This window comes from Malania oleifera, chromosome 3, assembly GCF_029873635.1.
Source record: "Malania oleifera isolate guangnan ecotype guangnan chromosome 3, ASM2987363v1, whole genome shotgun sequence".
NCBI lineage: Eukaryota > Viridiplantae > Streptophyta > Magnoliopsida > Santalales > Ximeniaceae > Malania > Malania oleifera.
This window is the reverse complement of record NC_080419.1, coordinates 28,700,811-28,728,784: the sequence shown is the minus strand read 5'-3', so window position 1 is coordinate 28,728,784 and position 27,974 is coordinate 28,700,811. Positions and strand designations below refer to the sequence as shown.

At 36.4% G+C, this 27,974-nt stretch overlaps 1 protein-coding gene across 9 annotated transcripts in view; it reads right to left on the bottom strand.

Moving 5' to 3' along the window:
* Window positions 1-26,421, bottom strand: part of LOC131151998 (uncharacterized) — a 45,475-nt gene extending 19,054 nt beyond the window's left edge. The window contains exons 1-6 of one of the 9 annotated variants that reach the window (XM_058103545.1): window positions 26,275-26,404; window positions 25,896-25,964; window positions 25,615-25,729; window positions 11,675-11,756; window positions 2,676-2,750; window positions 2,196-2,374 (exon numbers count right to left, since the gene is read on the bottom strand). In XM_058103545.1, coding sequence (XP_057959528.1) covers window positions 2,196-2,300 — 105 coding nt within the window. In that variant the 5' untranslated portion in view covers window positions 2,301-2,374; window positions 2,676-2,750; window positions 11,675-11,756; ... (1 more) ...; window positions 25,896-25,964; window positions 26,275-26,404. Of the gene's footprint in view, window positions 1-2,195; window positions 2,375-2,675; window positions 2,751-11,674; window positions 11,757-12,166; window positions 12,335-25,614; window positions 25,730-25,895; window positions 25,992-26,274 lie in introns of all 9 variants that reach the window. The other 8 variants (XM_058103550.1, XM_058103546.1, XM_058103541.1 and 5 more) reach the window with 8 other exon arrangements.
* Between the last annotated feature and the right edge of the window lie 1,553 nt (window positions 26,422-27,974).

The following is a 27,974-nucleotide window of genomic DNA, read 5'->3' as shown; positions in this document are numbered from 1 at the left end:
TTCGGACACTTGCTTTGACATGTCAAGGTCCTTCCATCTACAACCCTCACATCAAACTTTTCACATTGCTCCACAGGATAGGCTAGTAATTTAGCAATTTTAGCGTCCATGAAATTATTAGTGCTACCCATATCAATTAAGATAGTAACAGGTTGCCATTTTAGGAAGCCACTAATTTTTATGGTTTCAGGATTAGCATAACCAACTAAAGCATGAAATGAAGAAGTGATAGATTCATCATTAACATCAAATTTCATACCTTCCTGGTCTGAATAGGGGGTTCATCCTCAACGTCTTATGGCTCCTCTACTAGTTCAATCATCAAGAGTTGTCCTTTTTTGCAATGGTGCCCTCTATGCCACTTCTCATCACAATGCCATCACAAACCTTTTGTCATTCGCTTCTTAAGTTCCTCTTGAATCAATCATTTGAAAGGAGGTGATGAGCAAGTGGTGTGATAGTGTTGCTAGCATTCTGCTTGCTAATGGTCGTAATGCAGTAATGTCGTTCTTCTCCCAACTTCTCTTCTTCTTACCGTGCAAAGGAAATTGCAGCAATCATAGTCCATGGCCAATGCACTTTGACCTTAACCAAATGTTAGGTAGGAGACCTTCAATAAAAGTACCCACGAGTTGGCTTTCATTCCAATCTTTAGTCCTATTTGATAGCCGCTCAAATCATGTATGGTATTCCAAGACAGTGCTAGTTTTGCGTATTTTAGCAAGCTCTCCATAGATATCCTCATATCCAGTCGGCCCAAATAGGACAAGTAATCCAGAAACAAATTCTGCCCATGAAGGCATTCCATAATGAGCTTCAAACCAGTCATACCATTGAATAGCATCGCCATCTAGACTAATAGAGGCAATCTCAACTTTAGATATTTCTGGAGTGCAGTGAAAACGAAAGTATTTTTCAGCTGTAGAAACCCAACCGGTAGGGTCATCATTGTCCCAGCAAGGAAATTCCACCCTCATACAAGAAGGAACATGATCATGCTCTCCTTGGTAACCTCCTTCACGCATGTACATCTACTCCCTACAATTAGCTGAAGTATAGACATCATCATCTCTCTCTTCATGAAAAGATGTACTGAGCAATTTAGAGAGCAATGTCTGGATATCTTCAAATTGAGACTTAAACATATTCCTAAGTTCAACCTTTAGCCTAGCTTCCATCTGGGACTCTGCTGAATTTTCTGAGGCCATTGCGTATGAGTGAAGATCACAAATTCCAAGATCTTGCTTTTTTGTTTGCGGGTTAATTGCATTCACAAGAACTCCGACTATGATACCAAATGATAAGACCCTGGGTTTTATCATAGAGAAATTAGGGAAATTTAAAAATGGAAAATAATAAGAGAAGTAGGATTTGATCACGTTGAGGGGATCTACTTCCAAATTAGCCAAAAGCTATAAATTATGTTATTGCATTATTGCTTGCTTGAATGCCAAAAGCCCTATAGGGATCACATATATATAGGGTAGAGAAACTTTATAGGGTAGCGAAACTTACTCCTATTAGGATTGTAAAATATTCCCTCGAATCCTAATTGATTTGGGAATCCTAACAAACATTAAATAATCCTACATTAAATAGAGTCTTAATTGATTTGGGAATCCTAAAAAAAATTAAATAATCCTACATTAAATAGAATCCTAACTGATTTGGGAATCATATTAATTAGAAATCCCAATTGATTTGGGAATCCTAACACTTCCTTTAATATATTTCTTTGTTTAACAAAAAATTATGCAAAGAACAATTTCAGTGCACATTTTCTTCTTGAAATATTGAGGTGGTCATGACCAGCTGGTATGCCATATTCAGCCGCCAGTGCTGCTTTACTTTTATAATTATTTTATAGCAAAAGAAAAGTTCTTAGAAGAGCCCTCAAAATATTCTATTCATTTATTTATTTACTTTTTCATCTATAGGACTTTGTACACCTTGGGAGTCCATAACCTCACCTTTCAGTTTTCACTAAGATAAAGCTTTTGTCTGCCTAAGATCAAAAAGCATCTACATAAAATTTCTTATAACATAATAAAGTAAAATTTTGGTAACCATACTGGACTTTTTTTTATGAAAGATAGGAAAGGGAAAACAATAAATTCCACATAGAGATTTGCAAATAAGAATAAGATAAACAACAAAAACAAAAAAGCAAATGGGATATTAATTTCTTTACTTACATTAGCTTTAAGCTGATTGATAATCTTCAATCTGATAGCATCTATTGTACCATCATTCATCAATGTCTCCAAAACATCCTCAGGAGTGATCACAGAAGATCCCATTATTGTTTTCTATTTTATACTTCCAATATATCAAGGAGAGCACGCTCAAAAGGTCGCTTTTGAATGCAATTTTCCTAATTGATCATCATAAATGGAACAATTAGCAACTAAATTCCATGTATGGTACTTTACAGAATACAAGAATCTCAATTTTGTATAGGGAAGTCAGATTGTTCTACACATTAGAAAACAGCATGCTCTGTTAGGGTTTTAAACTTTTCAAGGTTATGTTTGATGAAAAAGTTAGCAAAAGAGAAAAGAAAACTAAATTACTTTTAAGGTCGCATTTTAAAAGTATATCTTGGGTTTCAAAAGCAAAAAAATTTTAAAAAAAAAAAAGAAAAGCAGAAGCAGTGACCTTCTCAGTTCTATTACCTGGTTTTAAGCTCACCTAGGTAGTCCAAATGGGATGGTTGCTTTTGTATAGAAACAAAAAAGTCGTATCTGTTCCTGAAATGGATTGAAATGAAAATTTGAACAAAGATAACGCAAAAACCAAGCGACAAATTCAATTCCATTCCATTCCTACATATCAAAACTATAGATCCCTTGGCTGGATTTTCCTCATTGTTTGGTTGATAGTAAAATATTCTCTTTTTTTTAGGTTAAACAGTAAATATTTTTATGAAAATTTTTTTCCCTCTTTATGATAAAAAATATTTTTTAGTCCTCTGGCCCCCAATAAATTATTTTTCAATGTTGCTTTTTTCATCATATATATCATCATTATCATGTTGAGAAATTTCAACAAAAAAGCTTATCTAGATAACTCTTTTGTGTACTACTTTCAATTACAAGAAATCATATTTCCTTTCTTCAACATATTTAACTTCTCTGGTGAGAATTTTTATAATGTAAACTAAGCAATGGAAAAATATGCAAAATTAAGCTCAAACCAAAAAACAACAATTTGGAGTATTTAAAAAACAAAGTTGCTAAACAACTCTATCTAGGTTAGCTCAACGGAGATTCTGGGGATATGATTTATAGGCTTTAATATTATTTTTAAACTTCTACTGTTAGTTAATCAAGAGAAAGCAAAACTCCATTCAAATTGAAGTAGTTCTCATGGCCATGGCTAAGACTATTAGATGAACTGAGCTATTTTAACTCAAGCCAAATTTAAATATACTTCATGCAAGTGCTAAAAAAAAAGGGGGGTGTCCCGGCCCATAAGGCTTCCTGCTTCATGAGGGTAAGGGAAGGGTCGTCACAGTGTACGCAAGTGCTAAAAAGTAGGGGTAAGGCTGTGTACACTGTAACAACCCTCCCCTTATCCTCGAGAAGTGGGGAGCCTTATGGCCCGGGGACACCCTTTTTTCTTCCAGCACTTGCACAAAGTATATTTAAATTTGGCTCGAGTTAAAACAGCTCAATTCATCTAATAGTCTTAGCCATGGGCATGAGAGCTACTTCGTGCAAGTACTAAACGAGTCAATATATAGACCAACAAAATCCTGTTCTCATAAAAAAGAATTGGACACAGCAACAGAAACTAAGTTGTTTTGAACAAATAGAATTGTAGCGATCCAACTTCAATTTGGTATTTTCTTGCATTCTGGGGTTGACTGAAACTATGCAGTAAAAAATATTAAACCTGGTGGTACAAAAAATATGTAAATCTCACATTCAGATAGCGACATATGAAGCATATAAATTAGATCCATTTAACAAGCTCCAAATAATTCATTAAATGTCATCCAATATGTACAAGCAGCTTAATTCAAAGCATGACCCAATTTAATATGTTGAAATTTAATGCAACATAAGACCTGTCACAATTTCAAAACAACCAACCGGCTTGTCCATGGCAAAATAAGTACCTTATTTCAAAACTTATCAGCAACCATTCATTGTGTAAAAATTCATCTAAACTCAATATTAGCTCAAGTAAGTCATCATCATATATTTCTCATGAGTAGTTTAAGTTGTGCTCCTTACACGTTGAAATTGATTTTTCAATTGTGAAAAGATATTTGACATACAATTCACAAACTTGAGCATACAGAATTTCTAAAAAGAAAAATTAAAGGGTTTTAGAAAAAATTTATAGATAGTAATAATTAATAATTCAATTATTGTGAACACTGAGGGAGGACCTTGGATCAATGATAAGGTTGCTCCCTCGTGGCAAGTTTGGTCACGGTTCTGAGTTGAAGGAAACAGTCTCTCTGCATAGAAGCAGGGGTAAGGCTGCATACACTGTGACGACCCTCCCTCTACCCTTGCAAAGCAGGGAACCTTGTGGCTAGGGAACGCCCTTTAGTTATTGTGAACACTCATAACTTTAGATCTTCTATGTTTTTTACATCAAGTCATAAAAATGTCTTAGCATCAGTATCAAATAAAGTAATTCACGTCATGATAGTGATATTAGCAATATTTACTCTTACTTGTAATCCAATAGGTGTACATCTTTTGGCAAGCTGTGACTAAATTTTGTGATTCACATATAGGCAAATCTCAAGTGTAGAATGCCTGCGCTTGATTACAATTTCATTTTGAAAGCAATTATTACAGAGTAATGTTCTTTTGCAATCGTCAACCTTTTGGAAGTACGATTCGCATACATAGTCCTGATGACTATACATACAACCAAAGCTGTAACTTAAATAAGTTACTCATAAGACTTGAGCTATACGTGTATATTTTGAAAACAGAAAATTGTCTCGTTCTTTTCTTTTAGAAAGAAATACTGTCCATTTATTAAAGTTAAGAACATTATAATTACCTGGTGTCAATTGAAGTTAAATCTCAAGACACACTCTTAACACCATCCTGCTTTCTAATGGTGGTTACTAGTTTTCCATTTCATATTTTATCACACAAAAAATCAATCTTTATAGCAGCTTCTTAGTATAAAATGTTAATTCAACTCTCTAGGTTGACCATTGACTATGACTGACAAAAATTTGTCAAGCTCAAACAACCTTTGATACATTTTCTCCACCCTTCCCCAAACTCTTTACTACTAATTACCTTATACATTATCCAAGAAGCCCCAGTTAACCATATCATAAGCTTTCTCAAATAACGCTCAAATTTATGCAAGTCACCCCACTCTTAGATGGAGTTGCTCATTAATCCAAAGATCTTCTCAAAAACATTGAGCAAGGTAATGGCATTGCAAAATTTATCAACACTGTCCTCGAGAAACAACATGGTATCACTGCACACTGGAGGTGAGAAACCCCAGATCCTCCCTCGCCACCCATGCAAAGGCGTCTAACAACAAAAGAACAAAAACAAAAAAACCAAGCCTTAGTCCCACTAAGTGGGGTCGGCTATATGAATCATTTTCCGCCAATTTATGCGATCATGGACCATTTCTTTTGATAGATTCAAGGATATTAAATCCTTACTCACTATCTCTTCCCAAGTTATTTTAAGTCTACTCATACCCCTTCTACTACCCCCCACAGTAACTAAGTCACTCTTCCTCACAGGTGCACTATAAGGCCTACGTTGCAAGTGTCCATACCATCTGAGTCGTCCCTCCCTTATCTTATCTTCTATAGGAGCTACACCTAACTTACCACGAATATGTTCATTCCTTAATTTATCTTTCAATGTTATACCACTCATCCATCTAAGCATCCTCATCTCGGAAACTTTTACTTTTTAGATATTATGTTTCTTTGTCACCCAACATTCCGATCCATATAGCATAGCTGGTCATATAGCTGTCCTATAAAACTTCTCTTTCAATTTTAAGGGTATTTTAGAATCACATAGCACACTTGAAGCACTTCTCCATTTTACCCAACCTGCTTTAACTCTATGCATTACATCATCTTCAATTTCTCCTTCAGCTTGCATAATAGATCCAAGGTATCGAAATCTACAAGTGCTATTTATTTCTTCATCATCAAGTTTAACTTTATCTCCAATATTCCTCCTATCATTACTAAAATTACATTTCATATATTCTGTTTTATTTCTAATTATCCTAAAGCCTCTAGATTCCAAAGCTTCTAAGCCTCTAGATTCCAAAGCTTCTCACCATAATTCTAACTCCGCCTCTATTCCATCCCTAGTTTTGTCAATTAATACAATATCATCTGCAAACAACATACACCATGGAACCTCCTTTTGAATACTCTTAGTCAATTGGTCCATCACTAAAGTAAAAAGATAAGGAGCAGATCCTTGATGTACACCTATGGTAATTGGAAATTCTCTAGTTTCTCCATCTACAGTCCTTACACTAGTCATTACTCCATCGTACATATCCTTAATGACATCGGTATACCTACAACATATACCCTTTTTTTCTAAAACCCACCATAGAACTTCCCTAGGTATCTTATCATATGCTTTCTCAAGGTCAATAAATATCATATGCAAGTCCCTCTTCTTTTCCCTAAACTTTTCCATTAATCTTCTTAAAAAATAAATAGCTTCTGTGGTAGATCTCCCAAGCATAAAACCAAATTGATTTTCTGAGATCTTCATTTCTAACCTTAATCTTTGTTCAACAACTCTTTCCCATAGTTTCATCGTATGACTCATAAGTTTAATTCCACGATAGGTATTACAATTTTGAATATCTCCTTTATTTTTATATATAGGTATTAAAGTGTTTTTCCTCCATTCATCTGGCATTTTCTTAGTTTTTACAATTGTATTAAATAAATTAGTTAACCATATAATTCTGTTATCACCCAAGCATTTCCAAACCTCAATTGGGATGTTATTTGGTCTCATAGTTTTCCCGATTTTCATCCTTTTTAGTGCAAACTTAACTTCGTTAACTCTAATTTTGCAAATAAATCTTATATTTTTAGTCTTTTCCTCATTTGACAACTCTAAGTTGAAGCCTTCTATTTGGTTTTCGTTAAACAACTTACTAAAGTAATTTCGCCATCTTTTTTTAATATCTTCATCCTTAATCAAGACAATATCATCCTCACTTTTTATGCATTTTACATTTCCTAAGTTCTTGCTTTTCCTTTCTCTAACTTTAGCAAGTTTAAATATATCTCTTTCCCCTTCTTTTGTGCCTAATATATCATACAAACTATTAAATGATTTATATTTAGCTTCACTAACGGCCCTTTTTGCATCTTTTCTTGCCTCCTAATATTTTTCAAAGTTATCTCTATTTCTACATTTTTGCCACGTTTTATACCAAATTCTTTTTGTCTTTATGACTTTTTGTACATCTTTATCACACCACCAACTTTCTTTGCTATTCGAGAATCTTCCCCTTGATTCACCTAAAATCTTTTTTGCTATTTTTTAATAGAACTAGTTAATCTATTCCAAAGGGTACTTGTATCTATCCCATCCTCTAAGGTCCAATCCCCATCTTTGATCATTTTATCTTTAAATTTTATTATATTTTCTCCTTTTAGGTTCCACCATCTAGTTCTCCTAAATCCTGAGCCTGAGCATCCTAGTCAAACATCCACCTCAAAGAAGGAGAGACAAAGGATCCCTTGCCTAAGCCCCCTTAGAAGCTCTAAACCACACTCTAGGTTTATTGCTGACAATGACTGACAAATTAATAGAACTCAAGCAACCTTTGATCCATTTTATCCACCCTTCCCCAAACTCTTTCCTACACGTTACCTTATACATTATCCAAGAAAGAGAGATAAAGGATCCCTTACCTAAGCCCCCTTAGAAGCTCTAAACCACTCCCTAGGTTGATCATTGACAATGGCTGGCAAATTAATAGAACTCAAACGACCTTTGATCCATTTTATCCACCCTTCCCCAAACTCTTTCCTACACATTACCTTATACATTATCCAAGAAGCCCTAGTTAAACATATCATAAGCTTTCTCGAAATCTAGCTTGAATAAAGCCCCCTCCTCCCCTTCCCCTCAAATCCTCCACTACATTGTCAGCCACAAGCGCAGCACCTAAAATTTGGCTCCCTATAATAAATCTTGATTGCGTCATGGTTACTGTAGCCCTAAAGACTTAAGTCTCTTTGCTATGACCTTGGAGAGAATCTTGTAAAGACTTGGGACACAACTAATAGGTTTGAAGTCCCTCTCTCTCAAAGATCTCTCCTTTTGGGGGATTAAGGCTCGAAAGGTAAAGGTAGAGTTCACACTATTGCCAACCACCCCGTTCCCGTGAAACTTCTCAAAATATCTCAAAATGTCCTCCCTCAAAATCTCCTAATTTTCCTCGAAAAAGGCCACTATGAACCCATCAGGCCCAAAAACCTAATCCTACTTATCTTTAACACCATTTCCTTTATTTATTTGGCCTCGAAAGGTACCCCCCATTAGACTGACTGGCCGAGTTTGGCCTCAGTTGAGCTCAAGTCAATGCCTTTCACCATTAATTTGTTCAAAAGCTCTTCCCAAAACAAATGTTACTTAGTATGCCCCCTCACTGCAATCCTTGAATCACACTCCAGCTTTTTAATAAGGCCTTTCCTTCTTTCGCTGGCCACTCTATGGAAAAAGAAAAAAAAAAACTCATGCCCTCCCTCAGAAGGAGCACCTCCAACCAAGGTCTTAAATTCGATTTCGACAAAAATTTTGAGGCTTCAAAAGTACAGAAACTTCAACTTTGATGTCAATTTTTATTTCGATTTTAAAAAAATGATTGAAGCATGACCTAAAGCACGGAATTCTTTTATAAAACTTTAGAAACCATAAATAGACATAAAAATGCAAGATTTAGAATGAAAAAATCATAAATAAAATATGTACGGATAGGTATGTTGTGTATAAAATGAAATAATTGCAATATAATAATGATATTAAACATGTCAAATTAATATAAATGAAAACAAATACAAAGACTTTAGGCATAAATGTTGACGTAAAATGTTGTAGCTAATATCTAAGTTTATTTTTCATAAAACAAAAGATTTCCATATCCTTCTTGCAATAATAATAATTAGTATCAAGAAGAAAAGAAAATAAATTAACAAATAAATTTCAATTTGGGTTTTGAATCTCAAATTTGAATTTCAAGAAAATTTTATTATGCAGTTAAAATTTTGACAATTTTGCTAATTTCAAAATTTCAATAAATCTAGGGTGAATTGTGGAAATTTCAATCAAAACTTAGTAAAATGGAATGACAGCCACTTCTATTTCATGGGAGGTGGAATTAAAAATTACAATAGAAATTTCAAAAATTTTTTGGAGTTGAACACCATGCCTCCAACTCATTGCACAAAGCAATTCTTATAGCCTCCTCATCTAGTAAACCGCACTCCTTGAGTCTATCAAAAACAATAATTTTGGAAAAAATGTTTTCTGTCTCTTTAGTATTCCCAAAGATCTCTTTGTTCCATTGTTTCACCTTCTCCTTGACATATTTCAATTTTTTCATCAATTTGAAACCCTCCGTTCCCTGGACCTGAGCCTCACCCCACCAAACTTTTGCACTCCCAAAAGGATGCCTTAGCCACATATTTTCAAAACAAAAAGGGGTGGACCCACTAAATTGGGTTGGAATCGAAGGAGTAGAAGGCAGTCATCAGAGGATGGTCAAGGCAGAATTTCCTGCCCAAATGTGGAAAGGTGTCTTCCATGGTTGGTGTACAAAAATCTATCAATAAAAGAAGAAGCCTATCCGTCCCCACACGCTAGCCAAGTAAAGTGGTTGTTACTTAAAGGGATATCTCTAAACCCACAATCCCGGAAAAGAAAATCAAACCTTCTCATGCACGTAGAGATCCTCCACCCCCCAAGTTTATCACTTGAGCTTAGAATAACATTGAAGTCTCCTCGACCACCCACAGTGCCAAAAAACATCAGCTAACTCATCCAAGAAAAAGTTTCTCAAGGATGACGAGTTCGGACCATAAATTGACCTGAATCACCACTCTCGACCCCTCTAACTTCTAACAAAAGAAACAAAGAAAAAGACCTCTGGAGGCCCCAAAAGAAGCTAACATCACCCAATCTTTGCTCCTACAACCCCAAATACTTACAAGGAGGAAAGTGTTCACTTCCCTCAGTTTAGTTTGTTGAAGAAACCAAATATCAGGGTTGACCTTGTTTACTAATTCATTAACCACTCTCCTCTTACCCCGATCCCTTAACCCACTATTCAACGATAAAATCCTTCTTTTACACTACTATGGACCCTCAAGGACTTACTTTCGTTGTCATAGTTAACTGATGATACCTTTCCATACAACTCCCTACTCAATTTCTTAGCCCTTTTCCTCTCCCCAGACTCACTAGACTGCAGCCTATCTTTCTCTCCTTTAGAATTCACCAACTCCAAACCCAGGTCATCTAACAGATCCTGAGCCACCTAGTTTCCATCTCATCATCTAAAAGATCCACAGTTTTGAAAAAATTCTCTTCATTTGACTCTTTATGGCATACAGGTGACTCAAAATTTTTATGAATCCAGGCTAGCAACTCTTGCTCTTACCTTATGGCACACAGGTGCTCCTCTGGCCCCTGGTCTGTCCTTCACTTTAATTTAAAATGAGATGTGGGCATCAGTCCTGCATAACTCTCGCTCTACATCTTAATTCCCATCCAAGCCCACAATCCTTTAGAAATTGAATCAACCATGACCCGAAAGATACTCTACATGGAAAGAGCCACAGCACACACAATTCCTTAGTACACTTGCAGCCAAGAAGAAGATGGTTAATGGTTTCAGCCTCAAAATTAACAGAGATAACACCAGTTCACCAGTATTTTTTCCATTTTTTAGAAGGTTGTCTATGGTCAAAATGGATATGTTACTACAACACCGCTCTACAACACCGCATAAATGGATATATTACTAAAAATATGCATGCATAATATCCACTTCAATCAAACTCTTCCAATTTGTTGGGAGAATATTGGGTTTGTCCTCATTCTTTAGAGGCATTCTTGTGGATTGATTTTAGAAGCTTTGTGAGACAAGAATGCACAGATTTGTGTAGTGCACACTCAAAAAATTATATGTAACACCTGCTAACATAGCCCATATTTCTACATGTTCAAATCACAAAATTAGTATTTCAAAACGTCAAGGTAAGGATGCGTAAGCGTAAATACTCCTGATATGGCACAGGAGCCCTTTGCACTGAGTGTTGATTTTCTTTTTTTGTTTAGATTGCCTTTTGAATAGAAGATAAAATTGCCATATTACTACTAAGTATTAAGCCATGGTTTTTAAGTATAAATCTAGTTGTACAAAGCTCAAGTTTTAACTTGCTCAACGAATATAAAATATTTATTCTGTTTCAGGGATTCAACAAAAACTATTAAATCCGCTCTTCAAAAACAATCAAACATTAATCAAAGCTGATGTAAATTGGACAACTATTGGTGGGCAACTAATTGTAGAATAGAATATAAATCAGGAACAGAAATTCATCAAGGACAAAACACACACACAGATGTGCATATGAAAAGCATAGTCAAGAATTGATGCAGCATACCTATCATTCGATGAAGAAAACCCAAGAGATCTAAAATTAGATTGCAACAGTGGTGCTTAGTGATGTAAATTATATCCAATGCCTGAAAACAAAAGTTGAGAAACACAAGATGACAACAAATCAGGAAGCTATTATTTTGCACAGTGCATTAGCCATAAATAAGTAAAAATTTAAACAAAAATAATAAATAAGGTGCTCTCAATCACCAAGATTAAAGATGAATAGAATAAAGCAGCCTGTCCAACAGTTCTAAAATGCCAAAATAAAAATAAAGGAAGCAAATCTATGAAATCTAGAAAAGGAGGAAGAAATTGGATAATAGAGGGAATTCATCGAGCAGTGAGTGGCGCACAATCGCATGGTAGAGAAGGATTTCAAATGAAAAACTCTAGGGCAAATGGAAAGAGGAAGAGGCAAAAAAATATTAGGATTCAACATTTAGAGACAACAATTGTGTGTGTTAATACTAGGAAGGGGGAGTGAAGAACGAACCATGGAGGAATGCTTGGGAGGAACTCTGCAGGTTACAACTTCCATCGCCGAGAAGGAACGGTAGGGATATTATTAAGCCAAGAGAATTCCTAGAGTCTTCCACCTTTCCTCATAATGGATTTTGTGAAAGGATCTTCAGAAACACGACTAAAGTTAACTTGTATTCTCCTAATCAAATATCAATGATATATGAGGGTATTTCAGTAATTCAAAACATAAAGTCAAAAATAGCTGTAAGAATAGTACAGCAATAAATATAAATAAATATATATATATATATATATATATACACTAAAGAAAGGCAATTTCCTTAGAGGATTTTAGTTGTTTTGAAAAAGTCAAAACTTTCACAAATGATCTTTTCTAGAATTTTTCTAAAAGATAATAGCAATATATTTGGGGGGGGGGGGGATTCAATTTTCATTAAGAGAGAGAGAGGAAAACAAAATTATTGGCAAAATTTATGGATAATTTTACTACGTACAAATGACTATGGCCGCAAATATAATTGGGTTACTAAATGAAACAAACTTCAAGTGGTTGCACTTATTGTCATCAAAAGTAATCAAATTGTTAGCAAACATTAATCATTGGCTATTGTGTTGTTTATCATGCACTTGCTTAATTGTCCTCTAAAGAACATTGTTAAAGCTTACGACTTTCACATTGGAGGTCTCGATTTTGAATCTCGGAAGGCGCAGGAAGGATAATGGATGGAATATGCTACCTCCTGTTGTGTCTTCCAAAAAAAAAAAATCTTGTTCAATTGCTTTTAGACCTTATAATGCAATCACAATTCTATTTGTTTTTATTTTTGTATTCCCTACTAGACCATAATGTTCGTAAATAAATATGCAACAAAAACAATGTCATTTTTTAAGTAATTAACTTCAGCGAATTCTAGAAGTAAGAACTACTGAAACCAAGAGTCATAAAAGCTACTTCTAATGGCTAGTTTGGTTCACAAAATGGAGTTGAGAGAGGAAAAGAAAGCGTTTGAAAAGGGGTTTTCTTGGTTAATTATATCTAGTTTCATGCTCTATTTTCAGTTTTTTGTTTTTATTAGTAGAAAAAACTAACAAATGACTTTTTGTATTATGTTGTGTATAATGTCATTACATACTATTGCTTTTACACATAAAGTCAGGTGCCTATAAATAGAAAGAAATCAGCTCACACTCTAACAATAAATTCTAGGAAATTATAGCTAATAAGGCAAGCCCAATTTAGGAAACACTAATTGTGATTCTCGGCAGACTCTATATTTAAAGTTGCCGAGAATGGTAGCTTTCCATATGCGGCAGATCTTCAACACTCCCCCTTAAGCTAGCGAATACATGTCAATCATTCCAAGCTTGTCCACCAAAACTTCATAAGTCTTCCTATCTAACCCTTTAGTAAACAGATCTGCCACTTGTTGAGATGAAGGGATATATGGCATACACACTTCTCCAGACTCAATTTTCTCTCTAATGAAGTGTCTATCAATCTCAATATGATTAGTTCTTTCATGTAGTACCGGATTGTGAGCTAATGAGATTGCTGACTTGTTGTCACAGTAAAGCTTCATGGTTCCATTGACGTTCATTTGCAGGTCCTTCAGGATTAGTTTAATTCACAGTATCTCATCTAATCCTTTAGCAAGGGCTAGGAATTTTGCTTTTGTACTGGATCTAGCAACAACATTTTGCTTCTTACACTTCCATGTAACCAAGTTTCTTGCCATATACTCACAATATCCTCTAGTGGATCTTCTATCATCCAAACATCCTGCCCAATCTGAGTCAGTATAGACTTCTACATTCAATGTATCATGTTTTTTGTATAGGATGCCCTTTCCTGGGCATGACTTCAGATACCTTAGGATTTGATTCATAGCTTCCATATGTTCTTTACCATGGCACGGCATGAACCTGCTCACATAACTTACAGCAAAAGCAATATTAGGTCTAGTATGTGATAGGTAAATTTATCTACCAACTAACCGCTAATATCTTCCCTTATCAACTGCTTCACTCCCTTCATTCACTCTTAGCTTGGCATTTGCTTCAATTGGAGTTCTTGCTAGTCTACTTCCTTCCATCTCAACCTCTTTTAATAGATCAAGAACATATTTCCTTTTGAGTGAAAAAAATACCCCGCTTAGATCTAGCAGCTTCTATTCCCAGAAAATAGTTCAGATTTATGAGGTCTTTGATCTCAAATTCTCGGGTCATCCTCAATTTCAGATACTCCATTTCTTCTTTATCATTCCCTGTAACAATATTATCATCTACATACACAATCAAAACAGCAATCTTGTTACTTGTAGAGTTTTTGATGAATAAAGTATGATCACCTTAACTCTGCCTACAACCCATTCCTCTCATGAACCTTGTAACTCTCCCAAACCACGTTCTAGGTGACTGTTTTAGTCCATACAAGGATTTCTGAAGGTGACACACTTTCCCCTTTACATCTTCTCTTGTTAGCCCTGGTGGAATTTCCATGTAGACCTCTTCCTCAAGTTCTCCATAAAGAAATGCATTCTTAACATCATACTGTTTCAGTTCCCAATCTAGATTTGCTGCTGGAGACAATAGGATGCTAACTGTATTAATCTTAGCCATGGGAGAAAAAGTTTCAAAGTAATCAACACTTGGAGTTAGAGTATATCCTTTAGCTACTAGGCGTGCTTTGAACCTTCCAACACTTCCATCTGGTTTATACTTTACTGCAAATACCCATCTGCAACCAACTGCCCTTTTACCTCTTGGTAGTGTGCACAACTTCCACGTCTGATTCTTTTCTAAGGCTCCCAACTCTTCAAATACTGCTTTCCGCCAATTGTCCTATTGAAGTACCTCTGTGACATTCTTTGGAATGGAAAGAGTTGTTGAGCTGGTAGTAAAAGCTTTAAACACTAGTCCAAGTCTATGATAGGATACATAATTTGACAGTGAGTGTTTAGTGCATGTTCGAACCCCCTTCCTAATAGCAATAGGCATATCAAGTTCTCTATCCATGTAAATCTAAAGCTGAGTTTGTACCTTTAGATATACTTTCTTCTATTGCATCCAAGGAATCTTGTGAGCAATGAATGGGTTCAATCATGCCTGGTACTTTTTCTGGTATCTGTAGTGTCTTTCTCCTTCTCTGGTATGTCAAAACTCTGCTGTTTTTGGCAACTTAGAAGAGTCAGTCTGTTGCAGGTTGTCTGTGGGTTTAGGTTCAGGATGCAAATAGGGGTGACAAAATGGGTTAACAGGTCAAGTTCAGGCAGGTCATAAACAGGTCGGGGTTAAACGGGTACGGGTTCGGGTTGACCCATTTATTAACGGGTGACTAATGGGTAAACCCAAACCCACCCATTTAATAAACGGGTCATAAACAGGTCGCCCGTTTAAAAATATAATTTATTTATTTAAAAAAAAAATTAACATTTCATAAAAATGACACTTTTAAAAAAAAAAGTAATAATTAAAATAAAAGTAAGACAATGAGAAAAGAATAATGAAGAGGAGAGGTACACAGATTTTAGAAAAATCTGAAGCCTCCTTCAATTACAAAAATCCATTGCAAATTTGCAATTGCATGTATCCTATTTTATTTCACAAAGCCATCAATGTTGAGCAGATACTATTGATCAAAAATTAATATAGGAAAAGAGGGAAAATGCATTAGGTCATGGGATTCACCTTCACAGGAGTTTCACGACTGCTGCCCTCCCCTATTTCTTTTTTTCTAATACTTCTCCTGTTCCCTTCTCTCTCAGATCACCGTGTGGGGGGATAGCAAGCTACAGGTGGTTGCATCGTTCTGGTCACTCCCGGCGATGGTTTCCAGCTAGTATTCATAGGAGTATATGAGATGGTCGCTAGGGGGGATCAAGGTGGAAGCGTCATGGGCTGAAGTGGTGTTGGAGCTAGGGGCTGTCGGTGAGAGTTCAGCCGCCGGCATCAGAGATGTGATAGAGGGAGGATGATGGAGGCTCTGATCTATTTTTCAAAAGATGGAAATTGAGGTTGTGCCCCGTGAGTGGGGGTTCTGAGGTTGAGGCTGAGGCACAGACGCGGTGAGGGTGAGGGTGAGGCTGAGACTAAGAGTGAGGGAAAATTGGGAGATCAGCAGCACAGAGGCAGTAAGGGTGAGGCTAAGACTGAGAGTGACGGAGAATCGTGAGGGTTTTGATTGTATAATGCATATTATATATATAATAAGTTAAAGGGGTCACCCACCCGAACCCGCCTAACCCGTTTAATAAACAGGTCGGGTCCAAGTTGGCCCGTTTATAAACTGGTTAACTTGTAATAAACTTCAAACCCAGTTTAAAGGGGTGGGTCATGGGTCACCCATCGGGTTTGACCCGTTTTGCCACACCCCTAGTTGCAAAGTGTCTGGTGGTAGGATTTCTCCAAGTGCATGTTCAGATTACAACAGATCCAAGACGCAGATCAGGGTGGTCAGGCTGTTCAAGCCGCAGATCAGGGTGTTCAGGCTACAGGTGGTCAGGCTGTTCAAGCCGTAGGTCAGGGTGTTCAATGATAGTTTCATATTCCTGCACGTAAATAGGCATAGCAATTTCCCTAGAGACTTGATCTAGACCTTGATTAGGACTCCAGAACTACTCAAGATTGACCCTATTTTCCCCCTGCCGAGCAATAGGGAGGCAAAATGGGACCAACTCATGGAAGGTGACATCTCTACTAATAAACAGCTTACAAGTCTGTGGACAATAACACATGTACCCTTTGTGAAACATCGAGTAGCCAAGGAAAATACACTTTGTTGCATGAGGTTCTAACTTACTAATATTGCTTGACACATTCTAAATAAAGGCAACACGCCCGAAAACATGTAGTAGGGGATCATAAGAGAATTAAACCGTGAGGTAAATAGCTTTGAGTTTGTCCAATGGAGATTCAAAGTCCTATTAATAGGGGTGGCAAAATGGGTTAACGGCCCAGGTTTGGGCAGGTCATAAACGGGTCGGAAATTAAACGGGTTCGGGTCACAGTTGACCCATTTATAAACTGGTAACTAACAGGTAAACCCAAACCCGCCCATTTACCACACAGGTCACCCGTTTAAAAATATAATTTATTTATTTTAAATTTTTTAAACAATTTTTTTAAAAAGCACTCCTTCATTTGACAGCATCGGCTCTCTGAGTCTCTTTCTCTCTCTGAAGAACCAAAGAAGAAATGTAGCGTCGGTAACTGTGCCGTTATAGAAGAAGAGGAAGAAGAAAAACGAGTGGGAAAAGGAAGGAGGAGGGAAGTGAAAAGGGAGGGATCTGGATTGGATCGAGGATCTAGAAATTGGGGCTCCTCGTATGGAGTTGCTGCAGCTGCAGGAGTTTGGGTGGGAAGAGCTGAGGAAGGAGGCTTGAAAGATTGGGGGTACTGCTGCGAGCCTGCGAAGGGCCAACAGGCAATGGTTGCACCCCTGCGTAGGTGAGAATGAGACCTAAGTGGGGGCGTTGGCCGCTGCTACAAGAAGAAACTACCCTACTGTTGCTAGTTTGAAACTACCCACGGCGCAAAATAGTACAAAATAAAGGGGAGGAAGTGAGGGGTGCGCCGAAGGACATTGGACACGCTCACATGCTAATTGAGACAAACTAACAGGTAGACTATCCCCTCCTTGATCGAGAGACTTCATTGATGAAGCCCAGCTGTAACCCAATCAACTTACGCCCCTCCCATGTGACTCTCTCAGGGGTGGCAAAACGAGTCACCCGGCAGTGACCAGACTCGAATCCGCCTAACCCGTTTATTAAACGAGTTGGGTCCAAGTTGACCCATTTATAAATGGGTCAGTTTGTATTAAACTCTTACCCAGTTTAAACGGGCGGGTCACAAGTTACCCATTGGGCTTCAACCCATTTTGCCACCCCTACTGGTTAATAAGAAAGGTAGCAGTTAAGAGCGCATCACACCCCAAAAATGATTAAGAACATTATGATTAAAGAGTAAGCTACAACCACAAGTAACATCTAGAAGGTGTCAATTTTTTCTTTTTGCCAGACCATTTTGAGGAGAGGTGTGTGGCGTGTGCGCACGACATATGATGAATAATGCTTTTTTCGATAAAGAATGTTTTGAAGTCATTATTGACATATTTTTTACCTTGGTCACTATGAAGTATTCTAATAGGGGTGGCAACACAGGTTAACGGGTAGGGCTCGGGCTCGGGCTCAGGCGAGTTGTAAACAGGTAGGAGTTAAACGGGTTTGGATTCGGGTTGACCCGTTTATTAATGGGTAACTAATATATAAACCCAAACTCGCCTGTTTAATAAACGGGTAACCAGTTTAAAAAATAATTCATTTACTTAGAAATTTTTTAAACAATTCATATAAAATGACATAAATTAAAATAAAAAAAAAAAAACTCTCCTTCAGCCGTTGCTGCCCTTCGAATTTCAGACGAATCAAACCTCTGCTCCTTCAAAGCACTTCAAACGAATCAAACGGTGAACGTTCTACGCTTCAGCACCTTGATCTAGCAACCCTTCTACAGTTCTACACTTGTCCTCAGGAGTGGTGCTGCCTTCATATCAAACCCTAGCATCCTCTTGCTGCCACTTGTGTGACATTATCGAAGAACAGAGCTACGGGGGGTTGATGGTGGCGGTGCAGTGGGAGCAATCGGGAAGAAGAGAAAGGTCCACAACAACCAACATGGAGATAGCAAGAAGAAGAAGAAGAAGAAGAAGAAGAAGGCAGAGATGTGATGAAAAGAACTAAAATGGATTAGGAATGGTGCCAAAGATGACTAGCTTGCAGCTGAGTCATCATGAAAATCAAACAAGCTAGCTAGCACCTATACCATGCATCTCACCTCCCCGCCGTATAAATAAATAAATATATAAATATATATACTTATTTACCTGTTTCAATGCCCCGATGAGCGAACCAACGCAGGCTACGGGTGGTAATTAATCAACTAGGGGTCTCCATGTCTGTGTAGGGCTGGCAAAACAGGTCACCCCAACCCAAACCAGCCTAACCCGTTTAATAAATGGTTCGGGTCTAGGTTGACCTATTTATAAACGGGTCAGCTTGTATTAATCCTAAACTCGATTTGAACGAGCGGGTCACAGGTCACTCGTCAGGTTTCAACCCTTTTTGCCACCCCTATATTCTGATTTATGACAAATAGATTTTGGATCATGTTGTAAGAAATAACAAACAGTGAAAAAACGTCAAATTTGTCGCACATCAAATATACCCACAAATGTCTAATGTGCTCATCTGTGAATGTTACAAACCAACAATAACCAAAGACAGAAGATATGCAACAAGGCCCCCACACATCTGAATGAATAACTGAAAAAGGAGTAGATGCTTTATTAGTACTTGAAAGATAAGACACCGATGTTTAGCTAATTCACAAGTAGAACAATGAAACTGGGATACATTAGAGGGCTTTATTAGGCTAGGAAACATTTTACTAAGAACGAGAAAAGATGGATGACCAAGTCTCATATGCACAGCCAAGCTTCAGAAGGATCACCAGGACATTGCATTCCATGAAAACTTGCGAATTGTATCTATTGTTGGTGCCCGTTGTGCATCTTCACCAGGTTCCCATTTTCTTCCTCACCTAGACCACTCTTCTACATTGAGGTCAAATCTTGAAAAAAACAACTAGATTCAGAAAAACACACTAAACAGTTAAGTTGCCTACACAACTTTTGAACAGAGATTAGGTTTGCTGATAGTCGAGGCACATGCAGAACACTAGGTACTGTCAATTTCCCTCCAAGATGAGCTGTTTCTTTTCCTGCAACTACTGATGTTGAACCATCAGCAATTTCAACTTTATGGCTACCTAGGCCAGGTTTATATGAGATAAAAACAAAGTTATTTCCTGTCATATGATCTGAAGCACTTGAATCAGAAATCCATGTGTTACACTTAATAGAAGTAGTAGAGAGAGCACAGGATGTTTTACCACCCCTTGTGGAGTTAGCAGTCTCGGCACAGATTTCTAGTAACTTCATTAGTTTTGCAAGCTGCTTGTTGGCAAAAGCTAACGCAATCTCCTCCTGTTCTTGAGGTTCAGCCATATGTGCCTTACTCACCTTTTTTACCATTATCTCTATTAGCTCCTGGCCTTCCATGTATCTCCAAACAAGTGTCAATAGTATGCCTCCACTTATAGCATCGATCACACCAAAGATTGTCCTTGCCGTTCCCTTTCTTCCTTTTATTAGGAGGTCTACGATATTTGCTAACTTCCATAGCCACGAATTCTCCACTCCGATCCTTAGTAATGGCCTTTCTTCTGCTCTCTTCACTTTGTACCATCAAGAAAGCTTCACTTAGGGAAGGAAAGGAATTCTACTAATCACCATGGAGCACACATTATCAAATTCAGATCATAAACCAGCTAAGAATTTATACGTCATACCCTTCTCCATAAGGCGAGTAACTCTAATTGGCACATGAGTATTCTCAAGTTCTAAATTTTGATAATAATCTAGTTCCATCCATAATCAATTCAGAGTATTGAAACCGAAGTTAACATCGGAATCACCTTATTTAGTGTCTCAAATTTGATTCTTCAACTCATACATTGAAGCATCATTACCTCCACTTGAAAATTCCTCTTTCACAGCTGCCCATAGATCACTTGCTTTCTCCATGAATAGGTAGTTATGCAGCTTATGCCCAATGTTTGGCTGCATAGTGTTGATCAGCCAAGCCAACACCTGTGAGTTCTCATCTTCCCATCTCTCTGCTGCAGCTTCATCTTCTTCTAGCCACTTCTTAGAGCCATCTAGATATCCCAACTTGCTCTTCCCTCTAATGGTCATCTTGACTGATTGTGCCCAATTGACATAATTGGCGGAATTCAGCTTCTCAAACACCATCGGGAGGTTGGATTGATCATGTTGGCTGTTGAATTGCATGGCTGACATGAGATGTTTACTGTCAACAGACATGGTGATTTGTGAGGTTTCTGGTTGCAGGCGGGTAGGGACGTGCAGCAGCTAGGGTTTTGCATGAGAAGGGGGTGGCAGTTGAACTTCTTTCTCAGCCTGAGAGGGTGGCAGCGGAACCTCGTGGCTGGACTTCTTTCTCAGCCTGATAGGGTGGCAGCTGAACCTCTTTCTCAGCCTGAGTCTGTGTGCTCGAGAAGTTGATAGTGGCTACGGTTTTCCCAGGGATGGGATATGCAGCTAGGGTTTTTTCAGGATTGTGAGGCTAGGGTGTTAAGAATCTTAGGCTCTGATACCAAGTAGAAAAAACTAAAGAATGACTTTTTGTATTATGTTGTGTATAATGTCATTACATACTGCAGCTTTTACATATAAATTCAGGTGCTTATAAATGAAAGAAATCAACTCACACTCTATACAATTAATTCTAGGAAATTATAGCTAATAAGGCAAGTCCAACTTAGGACACACTAATTGTGATTCTCAGCACACTCTATATTTAGAGTTGCTGAGAATGGTAGCTTTCCATATGCGGCAGATCTTCTACACTATTTTTATTTCTTTTCCCTGTTTTTTTTTTTTTTTTGTGGACTCGTTGCCCCCGCACATTGTACCTTCGCTTTTCCTTATCTAATATACTTTCTTTTATTATCAAAAAAAAAAAAAAAAGAATGGAATTGAATTAGGAAGTGGAATGTGTAGTTCCATTCTGTGCTTAGTTGAAGCATGGAATCAAGAACCAGATGGGATGCCAATTCCATCCCCTTGTTTGTTGTATGTAATAAAACTAGAGGAATGAAATTATTTTTATATTAAATTTAAAAAAGTGTCCTTAGGCCATAAAATATTCAACCAAACCAATTAATTTTAGGTAGACCCCAACCCGCCTATTTAAGTGGCTATTTACCCATTCGTGAACCATATAATAAAATTACTTATACACCCATATTCAGCCCACATTAACTATAGATAGACCCTAACTAGCCATTAAACCTAGTAATTCCACTGAGATATTAAATAATTTAAATCCATTAATTATGCTGCAAAATTTATATTTTGACTTCATAACTTTTAAATGGCAATACAATTCTTGAAATGCCATAAATTCCCAGTTAGCCCTCAACTTTTTTCCCTATTAATACTCAAAAGTGCAGTCTAAAATATCACCATGATCCAATTAACTTTATATCAGCAAATAATGATGACGATAATGATCACGCATACTTCAAACTCAGCTTGAGCTATTGTTATTGAAGAAAAACAAGAGAGATGCTTGGATAATTACTACTTAAAAGTCCAAAACCCTCTATATGAATATTCCTTCTAAGGTTAGATTAGAAAAATATATTGCAATTGAAGGTGAAAACAAGAAAAAAAAAATTGCAAGAGTAAAATTTGCGATTCCCAATTGAAAATTTACCAAAACTAAACTTCAATTTTCCAATATGACAATTAATCTCATGTTGGGTTCTTCAAATAAATAATTCAATAGACAGACAAAATTTATTCAATAGTATGCTTTTGAGTTCTGAATATTAGAAGCAGAATTCTACATCTTTGGAGGTTATAATTTTCCTTACGAGTTTATTAAATTATAAATAAGTGTGGCCTTATGCTTTGGTGTTCAAATAATCCCTCTCCAAATTAGTATGTTTATCATCATCAATGAAACTCAGTACTCCCATTGGTTAGAAAGCAACGCCTTCGTTTTTTTGACCCCATTAATTTTTGTTACTCTGAAGACAATAGCCTAATCCTCTGGTTAAGAGAATGAAGGAAAAGGATGACGGCTAACAAATCGGAAAACTATCCTGCCCAGTTGTCCCATCTCTAAATGAAGAAAGTGGAAAGAAAGAAGAGAGATTACAAAAAATAATAAAAAATAAATAAAGAGTAGAAGTATTTTTCAGAGTTAAATAAGCATCAGGATCCCATGTTGGGCAGGCACTGGGCAGCACTGGCAATTCAGAAATTTTTGGCAGTTCTGGTTTTGAGCGAGCACTTGGCAATTCAGGTTTGTCAAAGTTGGGATGTGGAAATATGGCAGCAGCTCCTGCTTTCAGGTCAACATGTGCATCTCTTTGAGAATTTCATCCGGTACCAGTGCAGTGGCTAGAACCCCAGCAATGGAGAATGAGATTTACTTCCCAAGATTTTATTGTCAAACTCGGAGCATTGTTTTCTTTTCCTTTGAAACGAAAAAATACCGGCTTCTTTATTGAATCTTATTGAATTCAGGTGAAAACAACAGAGAGTAATATTTGATAAGAAAACTAAAAAGGTTTTGTTTAATGGAAAACCTCAACCTAAAACATGATATTTGTATCATTCTTTGTACTCACAGCTCTATTTCCTGTGCTGATGGTGGCTAGGGTTTTCCCAGGGATGGGATGTGCAGCTATGGTTGTTTCAGGACTGTGAGGCTAGGGTGTTAAGAATCTTAGGCTCTTATACCAAGTAGAAAAAACTAAAGAATGACTTTTTGTATTATGTTGTGTATAATGTCATTACATACTGCTGCTTTTACATATAAATTTAAATTCAGGTGTCTATAAATAGAAAGAAATCAACTCACACTCTAGACAATTAATTCTAGGAAATTATAGCTAATAAGGCAAGTCCAATTTAGAACACACAAATTGTGATTCTCGGCACACTCTATATTTAGAGTTGCTGAGAATGGTAGCTTTCCATATGCGGCAGATCTTCAACATTATTTTTATTTATTTTCTCTGTTTTTTTTTTTTTTTTGGTGGACTCCTTGTCCCCGCACATTGTACCTTCACTTTTCCTTATCAAATATACTTCCTTTTATTATCAAAAAAGAAAGGAATGGAATTGAATTAGGAATGAAGTGGAATGTGTAGTTCCATTCCGTGCTTAGTTGAAAGCATGGAATCAAGAACCAAATGGGATGCCAATTCCATTCCCTTGTTTGTTGCATATAATTAAACTAGAGAAATGAAATTATTTTAAAATTAAATTTAAAAAAGCATCCTCAGGGCATAAAATATTCAACCAAACCAATTAATTTTAGGTAGACCCCAACCCACCTATTTAAGTGGCTATTACCCATTCATGAACCATTTAATAAAATTACTTATACACCCATATTCAGCCCACATTAACTATAGATAGACCCTAACTCACCCATTAAACCTAGTAATTCCACTGAGATATTAAATAGTTTAAATCCATTAATTATACCGCAAAATTAATATTTTGACTTCATAACTTTTAAATGGCAATACAATTCTTGAAATGCAATAAATTCCTGGTTAGCCTCAACTTTTTTCCCTATTAATACTCAAAATTGCAGTCTAAATAGTAAATATCGCCATGATCCAATTAACTTTATATCAGCAAAGAATGATGACAATAATGATCACGAATACTCTAAACTCAGCTCAAGCTATTGTTATTGAAGAAAAACGAGAGAGATGCTTGGATAAATAGTACTTTGCATGAATATTCCTTCTTAGGGTTAGATTAGAAAAATATAGTGCAATTGAAGGTGAAAACAAGGAACAATAAATTGCAAGAGTAGAATTTGCAATTCCCAATTGAAATTTACCAAAACTAAACTTCAATTTTCCAATATGAAAATTAATCTCATGTTGGGTTCTTCAAAGAAATAATTCAATAGACAGACAAAATTTATTCAATAGTATGCTTTTGAGTTCTGAATGTTAGAAGCAGAATTCTACATCTTTGGAGATTATATTTTCCTAATGAATTTATAAACTTATGAATAAGTGTGGCCTTATGCTTTGGTGTTCAAATAATCCCTCTCCAAATTAGTATTTTTATCATCATCAATGAAACTCAGAGCTCCCATTCGTAAGAAAGCAATGCCTTTGTTTTTTTGGGCCCATTAATTGTTTGTTGCTTTGACGACAATAGCCTAACACTCCGGTTAAGAGAATGAAGGAAAAGGATGAAAGCTAACAAATCTGAAAACTATCCTGCCCAATTGTCCCATCTCTAAATGAAGAAAGTGGAAAGAAAGAAGACAGATTACAAAACATAAAAATAAATAAATAAAGAGTATAAGTGTTTTTCAGAGTAAAATAAGCGTCAGGATCCCATGTCGGGCAGGCACTAGGCAGCACTGGCAATTCAGGAATTTTTGGCAGTTCTGGTTTTGAGGGAGCACTTGGCAATTCAGGTTTGGCAAAGTTGGGCGGTGGAAATAGGGCAGCAGCTCCTGCTTTCAGGTCAAGAAGTGGGTAGTGAGGTCTCTTTGAGAATTTCATCCTCTATCAGTGCAGTGGCTAGAACCCCAGCAATAAAGAATGAGTTTTGCTTCCCAAGATTTTATTGTCAAACTTAGAGCATCGTTTTCTTTTCTCTTGAAACGAAAAAGTACTACTCACATGGAGAATGAGATTTACAAAATACCGCTTCTTTATTGAATATCATTGAATTCAGGTGAAAACAACAGAGTAATATTTGATAAGAAAACTAAAAAGGTTTTGTTTAATGGAAAACCTTAACCTAAAACATGATATTTGTACCGTTCTTAGTTAGGACTCAAAGTCATCCTCTATCAGTGCTGATTTCGAAAGGCTTCCCTACTCTTGTTTGTGTGAAACCTTGGAAACTTCAGCAAATGTGTTTGTCGTCCTATTACTGCACGACCATTCCACAATGAGAACGACACCATCAATACTAATACTCATATTTTCACTAAAAGCAAAACGGGAATTGTTTTATAAAGTCGCAGAACATACGAATAAACCCAATGGAGTAAAAACATCCCATGAATGATTAAAAGAAAATAAGAAGAAATAGATACCAAAATAGCTCAATAGGAAAGGATGGCGACCAGACTCCAAATCAGCACTTGGGACTAGGACCTGCAATACTGCCCAAGCAAATACAAAGAATGCATCTGATAAGAGAAAAAACAAATAGCATTTGAGACATAAATTAGTAGAAGTATGACAACATTATAAGATGAAATTGTCAGAAATTAACATTAACAAACGATTAACAGCGACAACAAACCAATATGGAAAAAAAAAAAACAGCAAAGCCACAAATCAGAAATGCATATATTCAAGCGAAATCGGAAAGCATATGCATATATTCGAGTGGAATTGGAATGAAGATCTAGGCAGAGAAATTGAGACTAGAAAGAGAGATGTCGAGCCCTAGAGATCGATAGTACGCACCTGGAATGAACTTGACAAGCTGCGGCCACCGTCTACGCACGAAACAGCTTAGATGATCCCATCACAATACAGCTTTGCATATTGGGGAGGGAGAGACTGGAGAGAGAGAGAGAGAGGCGTTTGATTTCGATGCGTCGGGTTGGGGCTTTGAATTACACTTTTTGCATGGAATATAAAGTTTTTAGGAGGGCATTTTAGTCTTCTCATCGATAAAGGTAGACAATAAGGGATAAATTTAAATAAACTATTAATATTTTTTGGCAATGCAAATATTTTCGGTGCAAGTTTAGATAAATAGAGAGAATAATTAAAATGAAATTATGTTTTCAATTTTTACTACTATAAAGTAAAAATCCTTAATAAAAAGAACATATTTAATTTATAAAATACAGTAAATTTGTATTGTTAATTTACACACTTTTTATTATGCAAAATATTATATTCATATAATATATCATCGTCATGCATTTTATAATAATAAATTATTAATTTAAATAAATAATTAATATAACATTATATTATAATAATGTAGTATTACTATATTAAAATTTGAATGACATAACTAATTAAAATACCATACAATAACAATACTACAATATATATAAAATATAATAATATAATATAATATTATAATGTAAAAATATCATCATAAATAATTCCACACATATATTATGATACTTTGAAAATCTTGTTAAAATATTTAATTATTTATATTTTATTAATCTATTTATATTGTTCCATAGGTGTCAAGTGTTGCGGTGCAGGGTCCATGATCTCGAGGGCTAAAGGAAGATAGTTGAGAGAGAGATTGTTTGGAACAAGTTAAAACTTTTATTAATTTTTCATCTCCGAACAAATGGTCGAAGATCCCTTATATAGACGAGCATACTACTAGAGGATAAGCATGAAGTCTAAAATTAATTGAACTCAACTAATTTTAGAGACTCGACAAATTAAATCGTTATGAAAGGGGGAAGACTAAATTAATAAAAGATCAATACCTATTCCGAGCTCCTCTTAACTTGTACGAAGCTGTAGAAGGTATACTTCTGATCTCACTACCATGTTGGTGCCTATGTAGTGCCTTTACTACGTCCCTCCATCAGATTGTTCCAGGCAAAATATAACTTCAACCCCCGCAGTAGCGTTTACTTAGAAAGGAAGATATTTGAGAGAGAGATTGTTTGGAACAATTTGAACTTCTATCATTTTTTCCTCTCCAAACAAAGGGTCGAAGATCCCTTATATAGATGAGCATGCTACAAGAGGATAAGCACATTCTGCTTTCTCAAAAGTAGATGTCTAACAGATGTTGACATAAAGCAAAGATTTCTACTTTAATAAAGCTACTTTAATAAAGAAGGGGACAACACATGCTTTACTGACTCACCCTCTATCCTTTTAATAAAGTAAGATTTCTGTCACATAATAAAACAAAGACTCAAAGCTGACTGATATGACCACAATAATTAGTCTGATTACGTGGCCTGGGATAAGATGACTTTCCTTCTTCAGATATCTTCAAGTGCTTCAATGACTCCTTCATCGTTATCCTTTATAGCGAGTTTTGCCAAAACTAGTTGGAGATCATTCTTCATTGCCTGAGTTGATGGGAGGTGACATTCCTAATTTCTGATATGGCTTACCACTTTTCTTTCTTCGATAGCATAATCTGATAAGCTTGCTTCTTCAGAAAGTTG